A 24,967-nucleotide genomic window follows, 5' to 3' on the forward strand; every position below is an offset into this window, starting at 1 on the left:
CAACCGCAGCCGAGCCGTGCGCGCCCTAGCACCACGGGCCGGCGCAGGGACAGCGCCTCTGGGCCCCGGACAGCTGAGGGCACGGCTGAGGGCGGGCCTCAGCCCCCTCCGGCTCTGCGGGCTCGCAGCTCCGAGGGGCGCCAGGACGGCGGGGGAGCCGCGACCCCTCGGCGGGAGGGAGGCGTGCCGTGAGGGCTGCGGGCGAGGCGAGCTCCAAGCAGAGGGACGTTGCCGGCAGCGCCGCGGCGAGACCCGCCGCCGAGCCCTTGCCGGGAGCGGGGGCTGCTCGCACGGCGCGGCCGCTCTCTCCAGGCCGTATATGCGCAGCCACGTCCCCGTGCTGGCCCGGCCCGGCCCCCGCTCTCCGCGGAGCCGCTCACTGCGCCTTGAGCGACGGCGGCTGCGCCTTTAGCGGCGGGCGGGCGGCACCGGGCGGCGGCGGTGGCGGCGTCGGCGTCTCCCGGCCGCGTCTCTCAGCGCCGCAGGCAAGGGGGCGGCCCGGGGCCTCTGCCGAAAGCCGATGGGGCGCCGGAGAGCAGGGTGCCGGAGCGCCCAGCAGGCGAGCACCTGACACAGCGGAGGACGGCTTGGCTGCGGGCGGGCAGCCCTGAAATGGCGAAAGCTCCGCTCCCAGGTAAGTGCTGAGCCTGCGCGGCGCAATGGGGCAGTCCCGAGGGGAGAGCGAGGCCCCCGGGGCGGGATGGGGCGGCCCCGAGGGGAGCGCGGGGCCCCGGGGGCGCGGCGGGCATGAAGCTCCGGCGCGTTCCCCGCCCACCCGCGGCTCCGTGGCAGCGCCGTGTCCGCGTCCTTCGCCGCCGGCCCCGCGGGGCGGTGAACGCCAACTCGTGTGAACGAGGCGCGGGTACATTCGTCCTCGTCGTCGTTATCGAGCACGGCCCGCTCTGCTTCGGCGCCCGCATCTGCCGGTGCCGTGGTCAAGGCACGGCCGTGCGGGTCTGCGGGGGCATCGCAGGCGCCCTCGCCCATCGCCGCTGCCCGGCCTCCTCCCCGCGCTCCGCCGGTGCTGCTCCGGGAAGGGTCGCTTCCAGCTCCCGGGCAATTCCGTGGCTGGTCCCGGGCAATTCCTGGTCGGGCCGGTGCTCGCTGCCGCCCGCTCGGGAGCAACAGACTCGAGAGCAGCAGCCGTGGTCGAATAGCAATACAGGTGTGCACTTGGGTGGAAAGCCTGCCCTGCGCCTTACCCATTCATGTGACTTGTGCTTCCTCTGGAGCCTGAGCAGTGTGGAGCTTGGATGCCGGTTGGCTGGGGCTGAGAGCAACGCTTGAGGGTGCTCAGCGGCAGCAGCAGCGCCCAGATGTCCCGTGCCCGGTGGCAGGTGCGGCCTCAAGGAGGTAGCATGTGTTCTGTGTGCACGAAGCCAGAGCAGATGAGAGTGCAGTTGCTGATGAAGAAGTGGTTTTATTCTAGGTTGCACACAGAACCCATTGCTGTTGCAGGTGAAGGCCCAATTGCTGTGACTGAATGAATGGTCAGTATGTGACATTTCTGGTGTTTGGTGCCAGGTCTGGACACAGCTTCACAGCAGCATGGCAGTATTAAAGCTAAACCCAAAAGGGTGGTTTTTTCCAGCACTGTTTATTTCTTTACTAAATAAAAAATTTTGTAAATTCTTTATTGTGATGGCAATAGTTATTGCCATCTTTGCAATACTTATTGCAAAGAAGAGACCATTCACAAAGAAGGTCTGGAAGAAACTATCTGGTCTAGGCATAGGAAAAATGTGCTGTTTTTATAAATTGAGCTTACTGAGTTTACCAATGTGAGCTGCAAAATGCACAAATATTAAAAAGTTGTTTTGCTTGTATGTATGCTACCTTGCAGCCCCTGCTAGTGCTGTAGCCTTACCTCAAATAGAAAGGAGGACCAAAATTGTAGTGTTTGCTCACTGTTGAATGACAGGTGTGCTTGTAAAGGGGTTTTAGACATGGTCCACACTTTACTCATTTGAGTAGCCAGATCTCACCTGGTGAACTCCAGACCCTAAGCACTTGAAGTCGTCCCTATGCAGAAATGCTTGGGTATTTGCAAGTGTAGATTGTAAAACCACATAAAGACAATTGCAGATCACCACCTGGCATGTCCCCGTGGGAGTGGTAGAGTATCTGCTTTGCAGCTCTGACTTCATTTTTAACAGAGCACAGTGACTCAAAAATGCCAGAGCCTCCTCAGAAAGCCAGAATCTCTGCACTATGAAAGTAAAGACTTTGGGATGTGTTGCAGGCAGTCCACCTACAGTCATTGCAGGAAAAGACTGGAGAATATTCATATCTTCTCTGGTTTTGGGGAGTCAGTTTGGAGGAGGTAATGACACTGCTTGAGAGGGAGAGTGAAGTTAATTTCAGCTGTGGGGAAGCTGGCATCTGAAGCATCAAGAAACAGCTCTGGGAGATGTACAATGTTTACAGGAAACTTTGATCTAGGATTTGAAGTCTGCACAGTCATGTTAAACCTCTTCTCTTTCTTCCTCCACCTCACTAGTAATCCTGTAAAGTGCAAGACTGCAAATGTCACTGGTACCTTAAAATAGGGGCTTTAAGACCTGCATGGCTTAGTTTCTTGATTTGTTTTCTGTACTCAATATTCAAATACATGCCTATCCTTACCATCTGCTGCAGAACTGCCAGTGGAGGGATATAAACAGCAGACAACCAGGGATTTATCACTGTGAAATTGCTGTGACATGAAAGACACTGAATGAGGAATGGGAGAGAGGAGATGATTGTGTTGGCCACTTCTGACCGCAGTGGCTATCAGTTAGGTCTTTCACTTCTTGACAAGAGAACCTGCAGTCTTTGTGGACTTTTTTCTATCTGTAATTATGTCTGGCTTTGTCAACTGTGTATTTTGACAAGGGAGCTTGACATCTTGACTTGATCTTCCGCTTTTTTCTTCCCCCTCCCCTTTGGCATTTTATGTTCTCTCCACCCTCCCTCTCACCTCCCACTGTTATTTTTTTTCCTCTTCTCTGTTAGCCTCACAGTTTTGTAGACCTCCCACTCCATGCCCCTCCTCAGCCCCTTCTGCTGAGTGTGTTCCATTTCAGCTTCAACTGATTTTATTTCAGTTCCAGTCTCTGATGCAGATTCATTCTGTGATTTTGGATGAGGAGGCCTGCTATCAGTGATGGCATATATGGTCCATCTTTTTTGGTGGTCAGTGTGCAGGCAAGGACTTCTTCTGATCAGCATCTCCCTCTGTCTTGTATGAGCTCCTGAGTCTTAGGAGTGCCTCCAGTAGTTAAATTCACATACGTGTAATGTACGTCTTTAGTTTTACGATTTCCAAATAAGAAATAAAAAATAAGTAGGAAATAATAGTGGGTGAAGTTGGCCTCCAGTAAGTCTTAACTTCATAGTCACTAGGTAACACTGTGTGGGTAGCTCTGTTAAATCACTTAATGGGTAGGCAAGAAGCATCTGAAAGCAGCAAAACAGAAGGAAATATTATTATGCAACCACAGTTGGTAGCAATAGCAAAGGTCATTCCTCCTACCCAGCATCTCTATCCAAATGGAAAAATGACTTGTGCTTTTAAGTTTTATTAGGACAACTGCCCCTGAATTCAAAATAATGTGCTTCTAAAACAAGTTTTGACAGGTGGAAATTTTTTAATCTCTGTAATAGAGTCTATTGTTTTGGGTTTTTTTTAATTGAGGTTAATTCAGTCCTCAATATTTGACTTTGTAAAAGACTGAGTTTCCAGTAGCTATGAGAACACTGTGAGCTGTTTCATCTCTACCTAGGTGTGGTGATAGTAGTCAGGAGTGCTTTCTTTATCATTGCCTGTCTTCTGGCATGTGCTTATGTCTGGGCTTGATTGGAAACTGGAAGATGTTTCCAAGCAAAAGATGTGGAAAAAGGTTTGGTCTCCTGCAAAGCTTGAAATCTGTGATAATATAACAGTGAAGTGAATAATATTGAATTCATTTGACAGCAAAGCCCAGTGCTGTAATTGCATCCAGTGAAAACTGCAGCTCTTAGCCCAATCAGCTTGAATGCCTTTTCCTGGCAAGTCTGGTGTGAGCACACCTGAGCTGGGATGGCCTCTGGAACTAGCCTGTGATGCTGCCGCTACACAAGGGGCTGGCATGGCTGGCATTTGGGTCATCCTGCTCGCTTTCTGTCTGTCCTGCTTGCCTGACAAGGTGGCCAGTGACACATGCACTGGTAAGGAGAAGAGGGAGATGCTGCAGTGACTCTTAGACTGATGCGTCTAGACTGACCCTACTGTGCTGCTACTCTGCCCTCACAAGTATGTTTCAGGAATGAAATCAACATACTCTCATTTCCAAAGAGTATGTGCCAGTCCTGCCCATGAAGTGCTTCTGTAAACAGTGATGTGATGACTCCAGTAATGGGGTTTTTTTTTCAGTTTCAGTAAGAATTTTTAAAAGCTTTCAAAATTAGGGGAAGGCAGAACCAGTGAAGAAAGGTAACATGGCTGTGTTTTCACAGCAGGGCTAGGCTTACTTCCTGCTGCATTTGAAAATTAATTTTCTGCTTGTTAGATCCAGTAGCAGATTCAATCCCTGTGCCTTGGTAAAGTGTGCTAAGAGAACATAATTTCCACAGGAAATTGTTCCTTCCTTTCCCCAGAAGATATTCTTGTGCTCTCACATGTTTCACCTCTAGGTGTATGCCACCTAAGGACCTGGAGCCCGTACTGTGTGGTGTTGCTTTGTGTTGTCAGAATTGATGCCAGTTACTGGAATGGAAATGGAAAGTAGATGTCTTTTCTTTCTCCTGACATGGTGTGCATTTTGAATACTATCTTTCTTAACAGGTAATATTGAAGCAGCATTTTTGGTACTGGTAGCAGAACATGTGCATACTGCTGAGTGACAGTGGTGAGCTGTTTTGTCTTAGGGTGCTTGGGACTTCTATGATGAGTGTGTTTTGGACACTGGGCCTTCCAAAGGATATAGGAAAGCAATTAAAGTTGGGAATCAACACCATTAGCTGTTCAGTTTTCAGAGAAAAAGCTTCGTTTTTTAAACTTTTTCAGAGCCACTTCAGCCTTATTTCACTTCTTACCTGTTTATCTGTTGCCATTTCCTTAGTCCTGAGAATGTTGGCTAAAGACCAGTAGGGTCACTTTAATTCCTCTTCTGTTTTTCTTTTTTTTTTCTCTCTTTTAGAATCACCCTCATATCACTTGTAATGAAGCATGCTCATGCACTGCTCTATTGTCATATCATTGCCAGCTTGTAAAAAAAAAAGAGACACCTTTGGAAAGAATTTGGGTTTATGCCTCCTGACCAGAGGAAGCTAGAGCTGATTCTTGTCTTATATGTACTTTTCAACTGCTGGTGATTTCTTGTGGAGCTATGGAAGAGTGAGCCCTGCTGGTGTTTGTGGGTGAAAGTAGAATTGGCATTTTCCATGACTGTTCTGCTCCTTTGGTCTATTTGTGGAACATATCAGAGATTGCATCATTTTAGTGGGTTGTTCCTTCTCTGGATGGACAGTATTAGAAGCTGCTGGTATATGAGTGGGAACTGTTTCTTCTGCTGTTTGCTGGAATTATATACACTCACTAAACACCAAGGATTAAATTTGTCTTGCATCTGAATTAGGATGACGTGTACAGAGGTGCAGTCTGCCTCGCCTTCAACCAAAGTGCGAGTGTTGCATAATAGAACACGGAACTATTTCTGTAGCAATTTTTAGTCAAATAAGATCCTGGCTATTTTGCTGCTTATCACAAGAGGTTGCAGCCGATTATCATCTGTGGCTCTTCCCCTTATGGAAGCTGTTATGCAGGATAGATTTCAGTTGTGATCCTTACTTATACATAGTAGGGGTAAGGAAATCAGTATCTAACATGCATCACAACACCTCCCATCAGTCACCAGATCACTGATGCAGCAAAGTAGCAGTGAAATTCCAGCTGTTCTTTGTTGAAGAAAAGAAGACTTTTTTTTTTTTTTTTTTTACTGCGGAGAATCCCTGATTGTATTCTTAATTACAATTACTTATGGTTAGTGCTAGCCTACTAGGGGATTGAGCTTCTGTTCATAGTTCTGCAGCGATGGCTCTGCTGTTGTATTCTCCCTTGCTTTTACTGTGCCTCTGTGCTCGGGGCAAGCCCCTGCCAGCTGCCTCTGTGACAGGTGACTGTCACAACTTGCAGTCCTGTGCAGAGAGAACAGGTTAGATAGGAAACTTTACTTCTGCTTCTTCTAGAAGTAAAGCACCTGTGCATTTCTGTGGGCTCTCCTTCCTCCTTTGGGAAATGTTACTCTTATATCCTACTGTCTCTCTGTCGTGCCGCCCCGACAGCTTGTGGGGAACTACTGTATGTGCTTCCAGTTCAACTATTGTGACTCACAAATTTGTCACGTAGTGTTCAAGGCATTTCTCCATGCTTTCCCCTACTTTGATCAGAAATTGTGATACTGAACAACTGAAATGAAATGAAAGTTGCTACCTGGGTGCAAAAACTTCTGAAATCTGGCTGCTAAGAGTCAGCTGACTGATCTGATAAAGGTAGGATCACTGCTGTAGAAGCATAAAGTGTCATTACCGAGGAGCTCACCTGTGCTCTGAAGTAGGGCTGGTCTTTTCATTCTCTGAAACAAAATTATAAAATAAGATATGCAGCAGTTGACAGTGTAAATCAAATCAGTGAGTCCAGGAAATGCCAGTGTCTAATAAAATCAAGAAATGTTAATAGAGTCCTCTGAAGGTTAGCCTAATGCTAATCTGCTGGCACTGAAGGAAGCAGACTCAATAGGACCAATGTATTAGGGCAATGCAATGCAGTCCAGCCAGCAAATCAGTCTAGATGTGGAGAGCTGTGAGCTTTATGCATATTTGTGCTGCTGACTGTGGTTATGTTTAAGCTGCTTCTAAATCTAGAAGCATTCCCAGTGCAATATAATAAAACTTATGCTCCCAAGATCTTTTCTCATAACCAGAATTTATGCCTGGATATTTGTGACTCTTTTCCCTGCCCTCCCTTCACATTCTACATCAAACTCCAAGGTCCCTGGAACCATGGGCTTTTTTTGTGGGGTGAGTACTATTATTGATTTTCAGCCAGGCTAGTGGCAGTTCTTCTCCAGGGAATTGCTGTTTGCTTTGGAGTACCTTTGAAGTTTTTACAATTTTTTATTTTTATAGCCTCCTCCCTTGCTCCCTTGCTCCCTCCCTCTTTCGGTCCAACCCTCCATTCATCACTCTGGTTTTTTTGTGGTGCTTCCCACTTTGTGCTTTTGGAATTTTGGAATGCTTTCTGTTCCAAGCATTGACCCAATGCAGACTTTTTTTCATTTGAAGGTCAGAATAGTGTTCTTTCTCCCACTATTTTGATGACTGTAGTGGTGCGTTTTAGGATAGATATGTACCTGAATGGAGGGGCTCCAGTAGCTGCCAGATATCACTGGACACATTGCCAAAACATACTGTACTCTTGGAATGAATACTGACTCCTTAATAGCCATTAAAAAAAAATTAAAATGCTATTAATTGACTATTATTTTTACTTACTTCTTAATAGCCAATTTTTTTAACCCTATTAAAATGATATTAATTGATTATTGTTTTTACTCACGTCTTGGCCAGCTAAAATCTGCTGCTTCTTACCCCCCTTCACTTATATTTCTGATTAATTCAGCTATAGGTGGAGTAAATGAAGAACAGAAGGCCGTGACCTAGTGGCATATTTTCTCCAGAATAATACAGAAGGATGCATCCTCTGTTTGAGTTGCTCTTTTACTGCTGAGAGAAGAAGAATGCTTTTGTGGCCAGGGGCTCAGGATATTAGAATCAGGTCTGATGTCATCATTTGCGGAAATGAATCAAACGAAGGACACTATTCTGGTGGGCGATGAGTGTCCTTTCTACAATAGTGTTGTTAGGGGTATGGTGGATTTGATCCCACTGATTGTGGGGAGACTTTGTTGTTAATATAAGGAATATATTTCACTGCTTCTTTCTAGTGTTGGGTTGCTTAGATGTAAGGAGAATTCAGATATTTAGACAAGGCTGGCTTACTAACTACAAATTAGTTTGAATATGATAATCCATTTGGACCATCTAAGCTGTCATGACTATATCTATTCCTGTACCTATTGTAATGTGGTTTTCCCTTCCTATCTTCAAATGGCAAGCTTCAAGTGAAAGCCCCAGGCCCCAGCATAGCAGAGCTCTCTGATGAAACCAGTTCAGTGAGTGAGAATTAAGTAGCTTGTCTGCAAATCTGTGAGCCAAATAAGATGGCACTTATTTTAGGAGTTAAATTGAATTTAAGTGGGAGCTACTGTCATGTCCTGGGGAAATGCTGCTTTGTGTCTTAGAAACAATGTGCAGTTTGAGTGTTGGAATGGAACAGTCAGACGAATTCAACAGAAAAGAGTTTATCTTTTGAGGTCACTGCATTAGCTGAATGCAGGCTTATCTTTAACACAAACTTGTTTTAATCACTTTCGTTAAGTGGAAGTATTTTTTTGCCATCCTGAGAGCTATTGCTGGCTGACAATTGAGATTAAAGTGTGCATGATGACCATCTTCCTGAGGCACCTACACAAACTGGTCATTAATGTGTTGGGTCAGGGTCTTTTCTGGAGCAGAGGTGAGCATTCCCTTGTGTTAATGTGGGTCTCCTTGTGTTTTCAGCCGGCCCATGCCGATTTGGTGGTGCTCAGCGGCACATGCAGAGTGTTCTCAGAGACTCTGTGGAGAGCTCCGATGATGAATTCTTTGATGCGCGGGGTGAGTACACATTTTTGTCCTCCCCTCCCCTTTTTTCCCCCCCAGTTTTGCAACAACTAACTCAGCTCCTTCATGGGTGAACTGACAGCATTGTCCTCATTAGACAAAACCTCCATCAGTTCTATCCAGGATTTGTGCATGGACCTGAATTTACCGGACTTTGTTGAGGTGCTGGGGTGGATGAGTGAGCTGCCCTGAGCTGAATCTGGTGTCAGAAGCAGCAAAACACCAGCAGTGCAGAGCTCATGGGGTCTGACCCTGATCCTCCCCAGCTCAGACAGTGTATGAGGTTACAGTGGGAGTGTTCTTGATCGCAGTTCCTGATGAAGGCCATCAGTGTCCATGTTGTCCACTTTAAAGACCAATATCTTAGGTTTTCCACTCTATCAAAACTTTTCCCACTGGGTACTCAGTGAGACTAGGATACCCAATTTGTTTAAGCTGCATTTAAATCTTAAGCTTTAATGAATAGAAGAGTTGGAAATAGAAAATAAATATACCCTATGCTGATCTTCCTCCACATGCCTTTGTGCTTTGCAATGTTCTACCATGTGCTTAAAATAGCTCTCTTGATGATTTCAGAATGTTTCCAAATTCCGCGTGAAGCTGCACTTGTAACTTTGAGCACCAACTCATACTTCAGTTTTTTTCTCCATAAAGAGAACTAAAATGATGATGTTTCAGACATTCTAGATGGCATAGTTTTCTTTGATGTGAATAGATCAAAAGTCTGACTAGATTCTGTCTTTGGGAGTATGATCACTTACTGTGCTTGATGGAATATTCTTTTGAATCATCAAGATTCATTGTTCAGTAGTGCTTTGAAGGTCCGTTTGGTGCCTGCATTTTTGGAGCTGGCGAGGCATGCATTGTAGACTGAATTTGCTGGACATAGTCCATATTGAGTTAACACAAATATTTCCAAGTTTAGATTACTTGATAGTTAGCTTGCAAAAATGCTCTTCAAATCAAGTTTTGTTTAGATAGATTTTTATTTCTTCAAATCCTGTCACTGGTCACGAGAGAGATATCAGCAACTCCCTCTCCATTGCCCACCTTGAGGAAGTTGCAGACTGCGATGAAGTCTCCCGTCAGTCTTCTCCAAACTGAACAAACCGAGGGACCTCAATCGTTCCTCATAAATCTTGGTCTTGAGGCCATTCAGCATCTTGGTTGTCCTCCTCTGAATGCTCTCTAATAGCTTTAGATCTTGTATTATGGCACCAAAACTAGACACAGGACTCCCATGTGAGGTTGCGCCAGAGCAGAGCGGGGCAGTCACCTTCCTTCAGCTGGCTAGGGTGCTGTGCCTGATGCACCCCAGGACACTGTTGGCCTTTCTAGTTGCCAGGATGCACCATTGACTCATATGCAATTTACCATTAACCTAAACCCTCAGGTCTCTTTCCCCATGGCTTCTCTTTAGCCCCCTCTCCCACAGTTCGTAGGTCTAACCAGGATTACCCCATCCCAGGTGCACAATCCAGCACTTGCGCATGTTAAATTTCATATGGCTGGTGATTGCCCACCTCTGTGGTCTATCCATATCTCTCTGCAAAGCCTCACTACCCTTGAGGCAGTCCTTAGGTCCTCCTAATTTAGTATCATCTCTGCTTTCTCCTGACCAGCCTTTCAGAAATAAAGTGTTTAAATGTCAGGAAAATAAATGTACACAGAAATAAATACTAGCAAAAGAGGCAGAAGGCATTTCTACATTCAGAAGCTCTCTTGGTGATAAGGGAGCTTGTGTCTTTGGTAGAGGAAGACATATGTGTGGGCTGAAGTAATTGGCATTATCAGTAGATTAAGTTTAGCACCAAAGAAACAAGAGGAGTTTGTTTGTGCTGGAGTGAGAGAGACCTGTCCAGGACAGAGACTGTGGCTTTCACCTCCTAAAAATGAGGTAGCTTGATAACCTTTTTCTGTCTCCAGCATAAAATTTTCTGCAGTGTTTCTTACCTATATTCCTCACCCATTCTCTGTAACTTATACAGAGTGCTTCATCAATGTTTGATATTCTTGCAGCTGCAAAGTGCAGCTGGAGTTGAGTACTATGGGGTTTCTTCATGGGAGAATTTGGAAGCTACTACCCATGTGTAATTTGTACTTCATAGACAGGCTGAAGTAGGAAACAGTGGGCACAGCAGGAGGCACCATTAAAACATAACATTAGTGAGCTGCTTTTGTATTCTGAAAAACAGCTGGGGTCAAATCTCAGTTTCTCAAACAAAGTTTCTGGCTGGCAGCCTTGTAAACATAGAGTCAAGCACCTGTGTTTGAGATGAAGCAGCTGTACATGTTTTGATTGTTGATTCATCTGTCATGGCTAACTACTTAATTCAGTGAAATCCATATGGAAATGGAGAAGTAATATTTTACTGTTTTATATTGCCTGGCTTTCCTTTGTTTCTTGCTTTCTATGTGACATGCCATAAGTTAGGCAGGAATTTTACAGTGTCAACATGCAAAATTATATTTGATGCAGGAAACTATCTTATAATTTAATTGCGACATACCTCTGATCACAGAAGATGAAAATTACAGCTGAATACATCATCACAAAATTGTCAGAATATGAAATTCCATGTTTGACTAACATTTTTTTCCTCAGATTTGAAAAGCTATTCAGAGAAGCCTGTGCATTCCCATTTGGTTGTTTTATCAGACTTCAACAGCAGACAGGCAAACACCCCTATACCGATCTCCCCACATACCTGCCCCACAGCCTTTTAGCTGAAAAAAAATCTTCCATAACAGCCCTCTCATTTATTTTCCGTTCTTTTCACTGGTCTTTGTGCCTGCTGCACACACCTGCCAGTGTTCTTCTAATAAAAAAGTTAAAAAAAAACAAAACAAAACCAGCCAACTACTCTAACACTCAAAGTGATTGTTATAGACTTTGTTTTGCAAAGTGGCTGCTCAAGAGAGAAAAGATTCAGGCAGTCCTCTCTTTTCCATGTTTTTCCTGCACATAATCTATGAAGCGTATAGGATTGCTGTAAAGTATATGAGTAGGCAAGAAGCTTTCCTGGATAGTCCTGCATAACCTGTTACATGTTCCCATTAGGGGTTCTAATGAGTGTTTATTTCTCTTGATTGCTAGTTCTCACTCTGTCTTTTTTCTCTTTTTTGTCACAGCAATTTATTTTGTTCTATTTCCTCTTACAGAAGAGATGGTGGAAGGAAAAAATGCTATTCTTATAGGCATGAGCCAGTGGAACTCAAATGACCTTGTTGAGCAGATAGAAACAATTGGGAAGCTTGAAGAAAATCAAGGTAACATTTAGCTTATGTAACATAATGCTTAAGAGTTAACAAAAACATCTGACTACTGAAGCAGTTCACAGTGAAATGTCAGTTCTTTATTCCTGCAGCTGTGTTCATGAGCACATTGTCACTAGGTGCCAACTCCTTCCCTTTTGGAAATCATACTTTTCCCATTTTGCCTGGTCTTTTAACTGGAATTGTGGAGCATTTTGAGTTGAGATTCACAGCTAAATCCTGTGTGCTTTTCTTCTTCTGTGCTCTGTAGTAGTAATTTATGAGATCTGGTGGTGTGTGTATGTGTAAGACTCATTCAATGAAGAAACTGTGGAACTTAACACAGGAACTATATCATGCTGTGATTTTCAGAGCAGGATTGGACTCAGTGATGCATGCCATTATTTTCCTATAAACAGTGCAGTCTGCAAAATGCATCTGCAGTATATTTACAGTATTCTTTCTCATTTGTTAATAGAAAGCATATGTCACAGCCTTCATGTGAACATATTTTTTATGACAGATTTGTCATTATGAAGGGTTAGCAATAGTGAAGCAGATGGCAAGAAACAGCATCATTTCTCATGCGAGCATGATAATGGAAATAGCAGTTTTCTTTTGGGACTATCACCCCTTTATGCTTTGTAGCTAACACAAGTTCTCTTTTTCTTTTTTTTCCCCTCTAAATTTCTCCCTAATTAGCACAGCAAAATATTAGGGATATTTTAAATGATCTGTGTAATAAAAAAAAAGAGGACCTGTCTTGATTCTTAGTATGGGTCCAAACTTTACCTCATGATCTCAGAAGTTTAGGAGTGGTCGTATGAATTGTCTTCTAGATTCAGGGTACAAACCTTTTTTTTTGGTCATGTATCAAACCCATGCCTTTCATGCCTGCTTTAGGGTGTGGAATCACTCAGTGTTTTTCCTTTCACCTGGCTTTCTTCTTGTGGTGATCTTGAGATCTGTTGTACTCCACCTGAAGAGGCAGGGCAACAAGTTACTTCAGGAAAGCCAGAGACGCAGAACTTGCTTAGTGTCTCTGAATCACTGGTGAACGTGTATTGTTCTGTTTGTCTACAGGATTTCCTGTGAACAGAACTTTCTGTCTCGAAATCAGAAATGGGCCTTACCTCCACAAATGTCTGTAAAAGATGTAACAGACAAATATTTATATTATTAATATGTCTCTTTTCCTTTCAGGTGAATTATATAGAACTTCTTTAAGAAAACAAAGGTTCCCTGCACAAGGCAGTATTGAAATACATGAGGACAATGAGGTGAGATTGTTTCCTAAAACAAGCTGCGCTGATTTTCAAGGAGTAGACGTGTGGAAGTACTCTCATATTGTGTTATGTAACTGTAAACTCATCTGATGCCTTAGTGTGTTTTTCCCGTGTTTAGTAGGTGCACATGTACTCACTGAAAATCATCACAAGATTTTTAGACATTGCTTACTTACATGGAAATAGGACTCAGTTTTCTGAAGAGAAATGGTTATGTCTGCTTAGTACTTGACTGGAAATGCAGGTTTTGTGAAGCAGATTCAGCAGCAGTCATGAATTTGGTAGTAACAGAATTGCCTTTATTTAGAAGCAGGAAAGAATCTCAACGAGTGGTCCTTCCAGAAAACTGATTAAGGTCCTCTGTCCACACATAGGACAGGTAATGGAAATGTCTACTTTACCATTTTTGAAGAACTCAGTCCTACAACCCCCATAAAATGATGACAGTCATTGATTGGCTGCAGTCAATTAGTCCTTGAGCACCTTGTCTAAGTCATGGCTGAGCTACTCCTTAGAGACAAATTAATTTTATTCTCTTTGAATCTTCCTGTGAAAGATACCAGTTAAATTTAGCTGAGAGACTTCTCATACCATTGACTTCAGCAATATTGACCCACTTGATTTTTTTTCTTTTTGAAGCTTTCAGTTTCATCAGCTCCTCAGCGGTGGTCCTTATTTACAAGCAGACATTGTCCATGGAAGGAAATATATTTAGCTTTTAAAGGGAATTAAATTTCTCTTCTGAAAACTGGAATGAAACCTTATGGAGAAGGAAATTGTAAATCAGTGCATGGAAAAGTGGAACCTGAAAAATGCTTACATGATTCTCCTGTATTTAAGCAGATACAAGTCAGGTCAGCAAAAAGCCTTCAGAATTAGTACTTCTACTGGATACTAAAATTCATGGGCTGAACAGAGATAGTGGAATAACCTACAATTCTCTCATTTTTGGCCATTTCTCTGTCACCATAATACAAGTGCTAAAGTTACCCATTTCCTTTCATTCCAGAACTTAAGAATAAACTGTCCAGAACATTGCCTGATTCTGAATAAATCACCCAATCTAGCATTTAATGATCCTTAGTCAAAAAATGTTACTGTCATTTTTACAGTGTGTTCATATTTGGTCAGGAACTAGAAATCTTAAGGAATCCTGACATCCAAAGTGAAGAAGAAAATAGCAGTCAAGATTTAACGACAAAAAATCTAACCTTTTAATGTATTACTGAGTTCTTCAAGTGCACACGAGTATCAAGGGGTAAAGAGAAAAAAAAGGGTGAAATTGTGAGACATTCAAAATGCTCTTCTGGTTTCAACAGGAAACATCTTGGTTATCTACAAAACATGCTGATTATTGTCTGTGTATGCACCTGTTCACATATTCATAAATTTGTTTGTGAATTTTATGGATATCAGCAATGATGCATTTTTTTACTTTTTCAGTAAGTGTCTTTCATTTTAATGAGAAGTTACCAGTCTCAAAAGCCTGAGATAACTGCATCATCTGCTTTTGCTGAATGTTTTCATTGACAGAGGAATTTGTCTTTTTTGGACTCGTGATGGTTTGAATGAAAACCTTGCCAGTAAATTAAGCAATCACTAGGATACCTAGACGGATAATAGCTTATACTGCCTGTGGAGTTTGGAATTTTTCTCCAGTCTCAGAGTATTTAAAGTAACTTCTGATGTACACAAAGCTATCTTAATCTTTGTTGATCTGAAACCTTCATCTGTGCTGCACAGTTTGTGTCAGAGCATAGTGGGCTCTGCATGATTCAGACATACACGAATTAAATGGAACACAGGACATGCATATATGCACACACATGCCCCCACCCACTCCAGTGAAAGGCAATATAAAAAAATTACCATGATGGGTGTTGACACCAGGTAAACTAACAAAGTCCATGAAAATGCCTCCTCCTTTCCTATTTCGTGTTTTTCTCATAGGAAGGAGTTCAACACCAGAACTGCAAAACTCATGTGTTAATTTTGATCCTACATGGGGGGAACATATTAGACACTGGAAGTGGGGACCACAGCAGCAAGCTGGCAGACATCAACACCTTCAGTTCTGTGTTTGAGAAAGTGACCCGAGCCCATTTCCCTGCCTCTTTGGGCCACATCTTAATGAGACTTGTTCCCTGCCCAGCAATTTGTTCAGCAGCTTTCTCTCTTGTTTCCAGGTAAGTTGATTTGCATTCCCTGTGTTTGGTTATGCATTGTGGTTTTGAATGGCTTTCTGTGACCTATATATTTCATAATGAAATTTTGTGATTCATTCTTAATCTTCTGCCGACTGGAAGACTTGCAGAGATCTTTCATCCTTGTCTAAGTGGATTAATTTGTTTAAAAATAAATTTTATTGGATGTATCCACTTCAGGAGTGGCTCTTCCTCAGCTGCTTTTTCAGTCTAGAAATTCTGTCATTGAATGAGAGAATATTTTCAAGTAACCTTGCTTTCCATGACATAAGTATTTTAAATGGCACAATAGAGAAAGATGAAAGAAACACATACTCCTGCATCAATTCTTCTACAAGTGCAAACTAGGATTAACTGCTGAACTCTGGTGAAGGGAGGAGAGAATCAGATTTCCTTGGTTTCTGTTTTTCTAAGCAAAGAGATGCTTCTCTTGGTTTTATCTGGGGCTTCCTTAAGTGATACTTGCTTTTAGACTATTTTTATTTCAGTATAGTGCCCAGGGTTACATTTGAAGCTCGTGATTTCAGATTGTTTGCAGCTTTGTTTCATCTTTTTGAAAAGTTTGGACACTGGGAAAAATGTCATAATATGCTTTTGAATAATACACCTGTCATTGTATTCTTGGAAACTATTCCATTGTGATGGTTGGATTCTGCTCTCTGGTGCAGTGAGTTATTATATGGGGGGGAAACAAAAGCTGAAATGTAATCATGTCATTGCCATTTCAAATTATGTCTAGTTGTATGTAGAACAATTGCACCAAGTGTGTTTAACTACAGAAATGCCTTCTAGTGTGATCCCGTTCACCTGAAGCAGTAATGATTTGGTTTTTTTAAGGAGTTGAATTCTCTGAGAAAATGATCCTTCCTGTGTTTGCTCATTGTGAAGTGCAGTAGCCCAACCCATTTCTGTTAGTAATTGCTCATTCTCTAATGCTGTGCGCTGCCTCTTGCAGCTTTCCTGATGATAACATGTCCTTTTCCAGCCTGAATCCCTACAGCTATGATGAGAGCTGTCTCAGCAGCAGTGAAGACCACATCCCACTGGCTGCCTTGCCTTTGCTGGCTGTTTCATCTCCTCAGTACCAGGATGCCGTTGCCATGGTGATCAGTAGAGCCAATCAAGTTTATAACGAGTTTCTCAAATCTACTGATGGGGCTGGTTTTAATGGACAGGTAGGACTGTTTTCTCTTACATCAAGGTAAAATTTCTTCAGAGCAAGGCTGTTTGGTTTTAAGCCATTATGTTGAGGGGTTGGAGTTATGAGTGTGGGATGCTACAAATATGAATGAATGTTAGCATGGGATCATCTACACAAAATGTCCTCTCCGTGTCCAGCACAAGACAGGCACTTTTGGAATCCTGTGCATTAACTCACATGGATTTACATAGAAATATGATATTGATACCCTGAGTTACTGATATTATTTTGTAATGGGGCCATCTACAATGGCCAGAAACATGCACTTCCTTTAAGTACAGTGACCTCCACACTTCAGAAAAAGAAAGAAAATACATTTAATATAGAGTACAGTGTAAACTTTGAAGGGAAGCATGTGTCTTATTACACAAATTCTTTTCTGTGGCACTAATAAGATTATGCTGTGATATATCAGTATTTTTAGACTATAATTTGGTTATAAGCCATTTTTACTGTGCACAGTAAACTGTTCTTGGTTAAAGCATAAAACCAGCCCAGCTGCAGTGACAGAACATTATGAAAGGTGAAATTATGTAAAGAAGAATGACACCAGTTACAAAAATAATATGGAAACTATCTCAATAGAACTTTAGTGTTATGATTTTTTTTCCTTGGCAGAGCTACAAAAAAGTCTCTCTCTTGTGGTTTACAAATAATATATTGTATTTACTGCTTGACCTCTATATGTTCCACAGAATTTTCACCATCAACTACCAGCACAGTTAAAATGCAAGTGACTTCTCTGTGCTCTCCAAAGTACTTTGCTTTCTTCCTTAGATAGAAATTTCAGCTCTGACTCTGAATAAGCCCTGTACTGATTGAGTATCGTATATCCTGGCATGCACCCTGTGTGGATCTTTCCTATAATATTTTTGTCTCTTCTGTCAATTTGCATTCCAAGTTCATTAGATCAGAGATTGCCTTTTTTGATTTTATATTGTATGTGGAACAGATTAACTCCCACTCATTAAAATAGTTCCTGACACAGATAATCTTTGCGCAGGGCATATTTCTGGTAGTAAAAGAAAGTAGAAAAAAGTAGCTGCAATATAAACCTAAGTGTAGAAACCAGTAACAAGGGAATGAAGTAAGATAGAAACTCTTCTGCAGTACTGTGATGCTTTTTGTCTCTTTTGAAAACTTGCTACATCTTAAAATTAAAATCTTTTTTTCAGGTGTGTCTTATCGGTGACTGCATTGGAGGAATTTTGGGCTTTGATGCCATCTGCTATAATTCTAATACCGCTTACGAGAGTCAGAACAGTAGCAGGAGAGGAAGCATCAGCAGCATCCAGGTGAAGAGGAAAAAATACACAGAGCTGAAACCCCATAGATGCATTCCATGGAGGAAATCAGCTTCATATAAATCAGAGGAAAGTTAAGGATTTGGTAAATTACCGTGATAGAATGGGATTCTATCCATGTATCAAACTTCCTCTCATGAGGGTTCTATAGACTGCTATGAGGTCTCCCCTCAGTCCCCTTTTCTCCAGCCTGACCAAGCCACGAAACCTCAACTGTTCCTTATATGGCTTCCCCTCCAGACCCTTCACTATCTTTATAGCCCTCTTTCAGGCACCTTCTAATAGCTTTTTTATCTTTCTTGTTACTGTGGTGCCCAAAACTGCACACAGGACTCAAAGTGAGGCCACACCAGAGCATAGTAGGACAGTCACCTTCCCTGGACTGGCTAGCAATGCTGTGCCTGATGCACCTCAAGATGAAATTGGTCCTCCTGGATGCCAGGGCACACTGTTGAGTTGTATTCAACTTGCTATTGACCACAGCCTCCATGGTGCCTTTCTGCGTGGCTACTCTCCAGCCTCTCGTTCCCCAGTTGGATTAAGTGAGGTCATATGTATAAATGCAGGCATTTCATATAAGCTCTTTTGTATTTTGTTATCTGTCTAAATCTTCCCTTTGCTCTGTTAATTTTCTGAAGGATAATCCACTCTCAGCAGAGGACTCCAGTCTGGGTGACAGCAAACACCTGAGCAAAAGCAATATTGACATCTCGGGAATCCTGGAGGATGAGAAGCAAAGGCCACCGCTGCCTCGGAAACAGAGTGACTCATCCACTTATGAGTGTGATACCATAACCCAGCATCATGCCTTCCTGTCCAGGTAACCAGTGCCCGATGACTGAGTCAAAGAAATGGGCTTGCCATTGAAAGGAACCTGTTAGCAGCAGAGCATAGAGGCATTATTATTGTTTGTGGTGTGTTTCTGGAGGTTTGCCCAAAGTTCTTGTCTCTCCCTCAAAGAAAACTATGGATTTAGTGGGTCTAGTATGAACATACTCCCATCTGGAGAGTTTTTTATTTGATCTTTATTAGTTGTGAGGGTTTTGAACATGCAAAAATGAATGCACAAAGTTCTATTTCTTAAGTCCACTCAAAACAAGATGGATGAATACTTGATAATTGTAAATTTCTGTTACCTATTTCTTTTTAACAATCCCTCTGACTTCACTTTCAGGACCTTTATTATTCTCTAGTGAGATAATTGCTTTAGGTGCTCCCATTGATCTATAAGCTATTCAGATCAGCTTTAAAGCAACAACAGAAAAAAAGCCCTGCATAAACATTTGGCTTAAATGAGGAGGGAACTGGAGGGAGAAGTTAACTTAGTTTTCCTTTATCCTAAAAAACCTTTGAAATACATGGGATGGGAACACAGCCATTCCTTTTGTCTCATTGTTCCTGCTGGTTCTAAGCTATTTGGTTTTTTACTTACCTGAGCTATTCAGGCTTTTGTTTCTCCTATCTATCTTCCTATTTCCTTTATTTCATTGTGAGTGATGCAGAGGAGCAAGAATTACTGTGTGTTGAAGATTCAGTTCTGCTTGAGTTGAGTATAGTGCAGACTTACTACTGTGCCTTACTTCAAGTCTGGCATTTTTCTTAGTAGCAGGTTAAGGTAATTCTGTAGTCTTGCTGCAATGGAATGCCCTTTGCTTTGTTTTCTTTGACTATTCTGCATTTATTTTGAAACCATTGCATTTTCTGGACATCAATGTGTTGTAGATTGTTTTTCCTCTGAGACAGAATGGTTGTTTTTCTCTTGTCTGCAACTGAAAACATGAAGATTTATTTGGTCAGTCACTTTTAGGATCTTTTATAGGAGAAATACAGTGTTTTATTTAGAACAGTAAACTTAAATATTCATAGTCCTTGCAAAACTTTACCAAGTATTGTGTAGAATAATTGCAGGAAACTCTTGCGTGTTGAAGGCAGTAAATTTGCTGAATAGCCACACTGAAAAATCATGGCTGCTATACTGCAATATCATTTTACAATTTTAAGGTTTGGATCTAAATGCCATTGCTGGAACTTTCCAAGTATCCTGTTTTGGTACTGTTATATTTTTCTGAATGCTCTCTTTATTATTTTTGATTCAATATTTTATTTGTTCAGCATCCACTCAAGCGTGTTGAAAGATGGTGCAGAACTTCCTCCTGTGGATTCCAGTTTCTCAGAAGTAAATCTGGGCCGATTTGAATTTGAGGTGTCTGATTTCTTCCTTTTTGGATCACCGCTCGGTTTGGTGCTGGCCATGAGGAGCACAGTTCTGCCTGGTCTGGATGGTAAGTTCTTGGGGTTAAAATACAAGATGCATGAAGACCTTTGTAAACAAAGAGGCTCACACAAAAAGAAGGAAAACAAAGGAGCCTGGTTAAAGTCAGGGAGTGAGGTAAGTTTCTTTCTTTAAGAGATGGTAATGTTAATGTAGGTAGGTACTGAGGGTGATGAGGATTGCTCTAGCACTTAAAAAAGTGTATCTTAAGTTAATTGTATACCCAGTGTCATACATCATGAAGCTCACACTTCACCAAGGATGAGTCCTTGAAAACAATACCAAAAATAACATCTCTTCTTGGTTCAGCATTACCTCTTGTTCATGTCTGGCTTCGCGGGTGGGTTTGGCCCTCGGGTGTGTTGCTTGTGAGCCATTCTTCCTCTCTAGTAACAGAGCCTACTGATCAGACACAGAGAATTTTTAAAATCATCTGGATTTTTTAAGTTTTTCAGTTAAAAGATTACTTTACTTTTCATTATTCAGCACATGCTTTGTCTCTTTGCATGGTATGAGCTTTGGATAGCGCAGCATCTTTATAGGAAATGATGCATTCATTTATTAAGAGGCGAGGGAGGAAATCTGTTGCAATAATGAGAAGAGACGACAACTCAGAGCTCCAAGGGTTTTTTTTTCCTGGCCAGTCCTTTCCACAGTCTCCGCTCTGTTACCCTCTGGGCACTTTGAAAGGAAAATTTCATGATAATTACTAGTATTTTAAACTATTTTCTTCAAATTAGCTCTCACTTTCATCCTTCCTCAAATATCCTACAAAGGAGTATGCTTTGAAAGCAGCTCAACTGATGGGCATTTCAAACACATTCTGAGGTGAGCAGTGTCTACTTGAAGCATAATTAGTCTTTAGAGGTGCATATGATAAAAGAATCCCATTTTAAAGTGATAATTGTGACACAGTTGAGAGGAGAACAGACAAATTTAAATCTATCATGCAGACAGTTGGAAATTGGTTGAGAAGAGTAAGGTGCCCTCTTTACTGAAATGAATGGTAGAAAGCTACCTGAAAATGTAACAAGTAAAATTCAGATGTATTTATTTGTTTTGTTAGAATTAGTTTTTATAATATAAGGGAGTGTTCTGCTGTCCCCTAGGTTTAAGTCTTCGGGATGACAAAAGCCCGTCAGGCTGTTTTGCTGGTATATATTTGAAGTGCTGAGCATTACAGCTATAATGCTCAATAATGTATTTACAAGATTTTAAAATTATTTTTCATTTCTCACTTCCTTCTGTTTCTCTTCTTCTGCTCTTCACATTTCATATGTGCCTGCATTTCAGACTGTGATGTCTCTTTAAACTCCTGTGCAGTGAACTGTCCCTTACATATGAAATAAGAAACAATTCAATTTGGCCAGCTGTGTGCTAATCTGGAGTTTGCAGAAGACCCTATTAACTGTGTTTCTGCACAGACTCTTTGAAATTTGTAAAGCAGCAATACTGGCCTTTTTGTCTCTTTCTCATCCAAGTATGCCAGGTCCGACCAGCCTGCAGCCAAGTTTACAGCTTCTTTCACTCTGCTGACCCCTCTGCCTGCAGACTTGAACCATTGTTGGAGAAAAGATTCCATCTTCTTCCTCCATTCAGTGTCCCACGGTACCAGAGGTACCCACTAGGGGATGGAAGATCTCACCAGTTAGGTATAGTGCCTGTTTTCATAGCTCTCATTACCTGTTGTTCTCTTAAGTGTTCTCTCCTTATACAGCTCAAGAGAATTTGAAATAGCAATGTGCCAGCATGCTGAAAACAAACTCTGGGACTGAGTAGCACAGACATACTTAGCAACTGTGGAACCAAAGAGGATTACTAAGAAAAATTTTTCTTATGCATGAGGTTTGTGATACTAGTTGTGTTAAAGAGGAGTTTGAAGGTGATACCACTGTTCTAGTTGAAATATCACTTGGAAAATTCCATATCCTTGACTATCATTTTAAACAATTTATTTTTACAATTAGTTGGCCTTTGCCTAGATCTTCATATGTTGTTTCTTTTGGTCACTTATGGTTGGTTTGTTGTAGATATCTACTAGGACAAATCAGACCACTGAGCAGTCTTGATTGCACTTCTCCAGGGTGGATTACTAAGCAATAGTTATGTTGGTAATAAAGATTTGAATCCAGGAGAAGAAAACCAAAGAGAAATGGATTGATTTCTGGGGAAGAAAGAGAAAGGGGTGGATGAGCAAGGTGCTAGTAGAAGGAATTGTGCTTTTTTGACTTAATAGAAAATAAAGTGAAATCATATGAAGTATCTTTGACTTGTCACGTTATGCAAAAAAGGACATTTTGCTCATGCCAGAAGTAGGACCAGAGAAGTATCACAGATTCCCAGGACTATGTAGTTCTTCTCAGAAAATTACTTTAAAATGAGTAGGGTTGAGTGTGAACTAAAATAGCATCCCAGCATCACTACCCAGTTTGGAAGATCCTGGCCAAAAGCACCCAGCTGCCATTGCACGTTCATGGCAGTAGGGTGTGTGCTTTCTCTATGCAGTCATGCTGGGTCATGCTATTCGCACTCTGAAGGAGGAAGTTTCATCCATGAGCATTAAATGAGATATTATTCAGGAAAACATTCATTAGCCCTGCATTTAAAAATAGATGAATAAATAAGGAAATAAGATATACACAGATGCACTAGTTTCAAAACCATGGTGTGCATCCTTTTTTTGTTATTTTCACTTTTGTAACCTGCAGGTGATGCTCTCCACAATCACAGTGGTCTGTTCCTTGAGAATAGCTCTTTGAACATACCTTTCTCTCAGGAGAGTCCTGGATCTCCAAATACATCTGATCAACCACAAGGGAAAACAAGAAAGTTGAGCTTGGCCAGCATGAACAGTGAAAACTCCGGGTCAACTGAAAGCTTGCTATCGGCATGCCTCACCAACAGTGAGTGAAGCTTTGTGCCCGGTGCTATTGGATATGGCAACAGCCTTTCTCTTTGCATTGTTTCTGTGAAAAAGTTGATTATGAAAATAAAATATATCTGCTTGGAATTTGGGGAGAATGAGAATAGCCAAAATTTCTGCAATTTTACATAACACAAGTTATCTTTCTTTTCTGTTTGTAATTAGATAGATAAAGTAATAGAAGTCAGTTTTATATTATGGCGTTACTCATAAATAGCCACAGGAGTTTCATAGTAACAGGGGTTTATGATCATGTTCCAGGCATGAAGCAGCATAGGTAGATAAGATTTGTTACTCATAATTAAAAGTGCTGTAAATGAGTATATTGTCTTGCTATGGACTACAGTCATATGTGTGTGTATATATGTATGTATGTATGTATGTATGTATGTATGTACGTATCTCTCTCTCTCTCTCTCTCAATATTTGTTTCACTGTTTGGGAGGCATTTGCAATTCTTACCCTATAATATGATTATAAAAGTAGTAATCTTTCACTGTACATTTTCCATGGACTAGAAAGCAGTGGGGATCATGCTGAAGTGATTTCTGCTTCCCAAAACTTGGACCCAGAAGAACTCTTTAGATGTTAGGCAGTTAAGTGATGATGCAGTCAGTAAAAACTGTACTTTTGTGAATGATAGATAGCTTTAACAGACATCAAATGTCAAGAGTAAGAAAGCAGAAAACTTAATTCCATTATGTAGCTTAAAATGAAGACAGCAAGAAATGTATTGATATAAAAATGTTATGCTATTTTGTTTCATTTTTTGTAGTTACTGCAAAATGGTGGGGAACAAAACGAATAGATTATGCCTTGTATTGTCCAGATGTGCTGACAGCCTTTCCAACGGTGGCCCTGCCACATCTCTTTCATGCCAGCTACTGGGAATCAACAGATGTTGTGGCCTTCATCTTAAGACAGGTAACTGGTATTTTTTTTTAATCTCTGCAACAGATAACCTTGTGCTTGTTAATTGCATTTTCCAAGGGTCAGTCTTTAAATCTTTCAGTCAGTTAGGGGGCTACGTGTGGATGCATCACATACAAGTGCATTTAGGAGTGACAGATCTGTATTTATTGGAGAGGTAAAGGGGACAGTGAGCCCACCATTAGTACTGCTGGCTTTGTGACCAGTAATATTGTGCCTTTATGCATATCTCTCCCCTCCTGTGCCCCAGATCAGTCTAACCCTGTATTATATATTAATTTTGTCCTGGTTTTGAAGGAATAGGCTATCTCCAGCCTTACATAATTATTTATCTCCCTATTAAGTATCAAATTACTAGCATACATCTGATAGTAAACCAGCTTGAAAATACTGAAAATACGAAAAATACTGAAAATAAGAAAGTTGAGTCTCTCCTTTACAGGACACTTTCCTAGCTTTGTAAACACATTACATCTTTTAGAATTTATTAAGCTTTTCAAGCTTAGATATTTAGAACATATCTCTAAAGCTGTATGTGAGCTTACAGCTCTACATAAAGGACTAGTTAGTTCCAGTACAGTCTGGGCCTTCTACCCTTGTTGGGGGTTAAGAATAAGACTACTGGCTCCTGAATGCCCTGTGGCTGCATGTATTGCCTGCACATTACCTCTAGTGAATAGAATTTATGCCAATTTGTTAAAAACCATGCTTACTTCTCAACACTGCTGTAATTTGTTGCAAACCAGCTGCTTTGCTGACTGTGATTGCAGCATGATTTTACTCAAGGGATTTCATATAAGACATCTTTTAAAAGAATTCTAGATCACTCTCTTAGCAAGGGTACTGAGAT

At 41.5% G+C, this 24,967-nt stretch overlaps 1 protein-coding gene across 2 annotated transcripts in view; it reads left to right on the top strand.

The window, feature by feature from the left end:
- The first annotated feature begins 443 nt into the window (after positions 1-443).
- Positions 444-24,967, top strand: part of PITPNM3 (PITPNM family member 3) — a 36,598-nt gene continuing 12,074 nt past the window's right edge. The window contains exons 1-12 of one of the 2 annotated variants that reach the window (XM_058037360.1): positions 444-634; positions 8,641-8,736; positions 11,905-12,012; positions 13,201-13,277; positions 15,234-15,469; positions 16,473-16,662; positions 17,864-17,983; positions 18,631-18,812; positions 20,105-20,274; positions 21,746-21,916; positions 22,973-23,167; positions 23,963-24,111. In XM_058037360.1, coding sequence (XP_057893343.1) covers positions 613-634; positions 8,641-8,736; positions 11,905-12,012; positions 13,201-13,277; positions 15,234-15,469; positions 16,473-16,662; positions 17,864-17,983; positions 18,631-18,812; positions 20,105-20,274; positions 21,746-21,916; positions 22,973-23,167; positions 23,963-24,111 — 1,716 coding nt within the window. In that variant the 5' untranslated portion in view covers positions 444-612. Of the gene's footprint in view, positions 635-7,670; positions 7,796-8,640; positions 8,737-11,904; positions 12,013-13,200; positions 13,278-15,233; positions 15,470-16,472; positions 16,663-17,863; positions 17,984-18,630; positions 18,813-20,104; positions 20,275-21,745; positions 21,917-22,972; positions 23,168-23,962; positions 24,112-24,967 lie in introns of those variants that run through there. The other variant, XM_058037361.1, reaches the window with a different exon arrangement.

This window comes from Melospiza georgiana, chromosome 19 (assembly GCF_028018845.1).
Source record: "Melospiza georgiana isolate bMelGeo1 chromosome 19, bMelGeo1.pri, whole genome shotgun sequence".
NCBI lineage: Eukaryota > Metazoa > Chordata > Aves > Passeriformes > Passerellidae > Melospiza > Melospiza georgiana.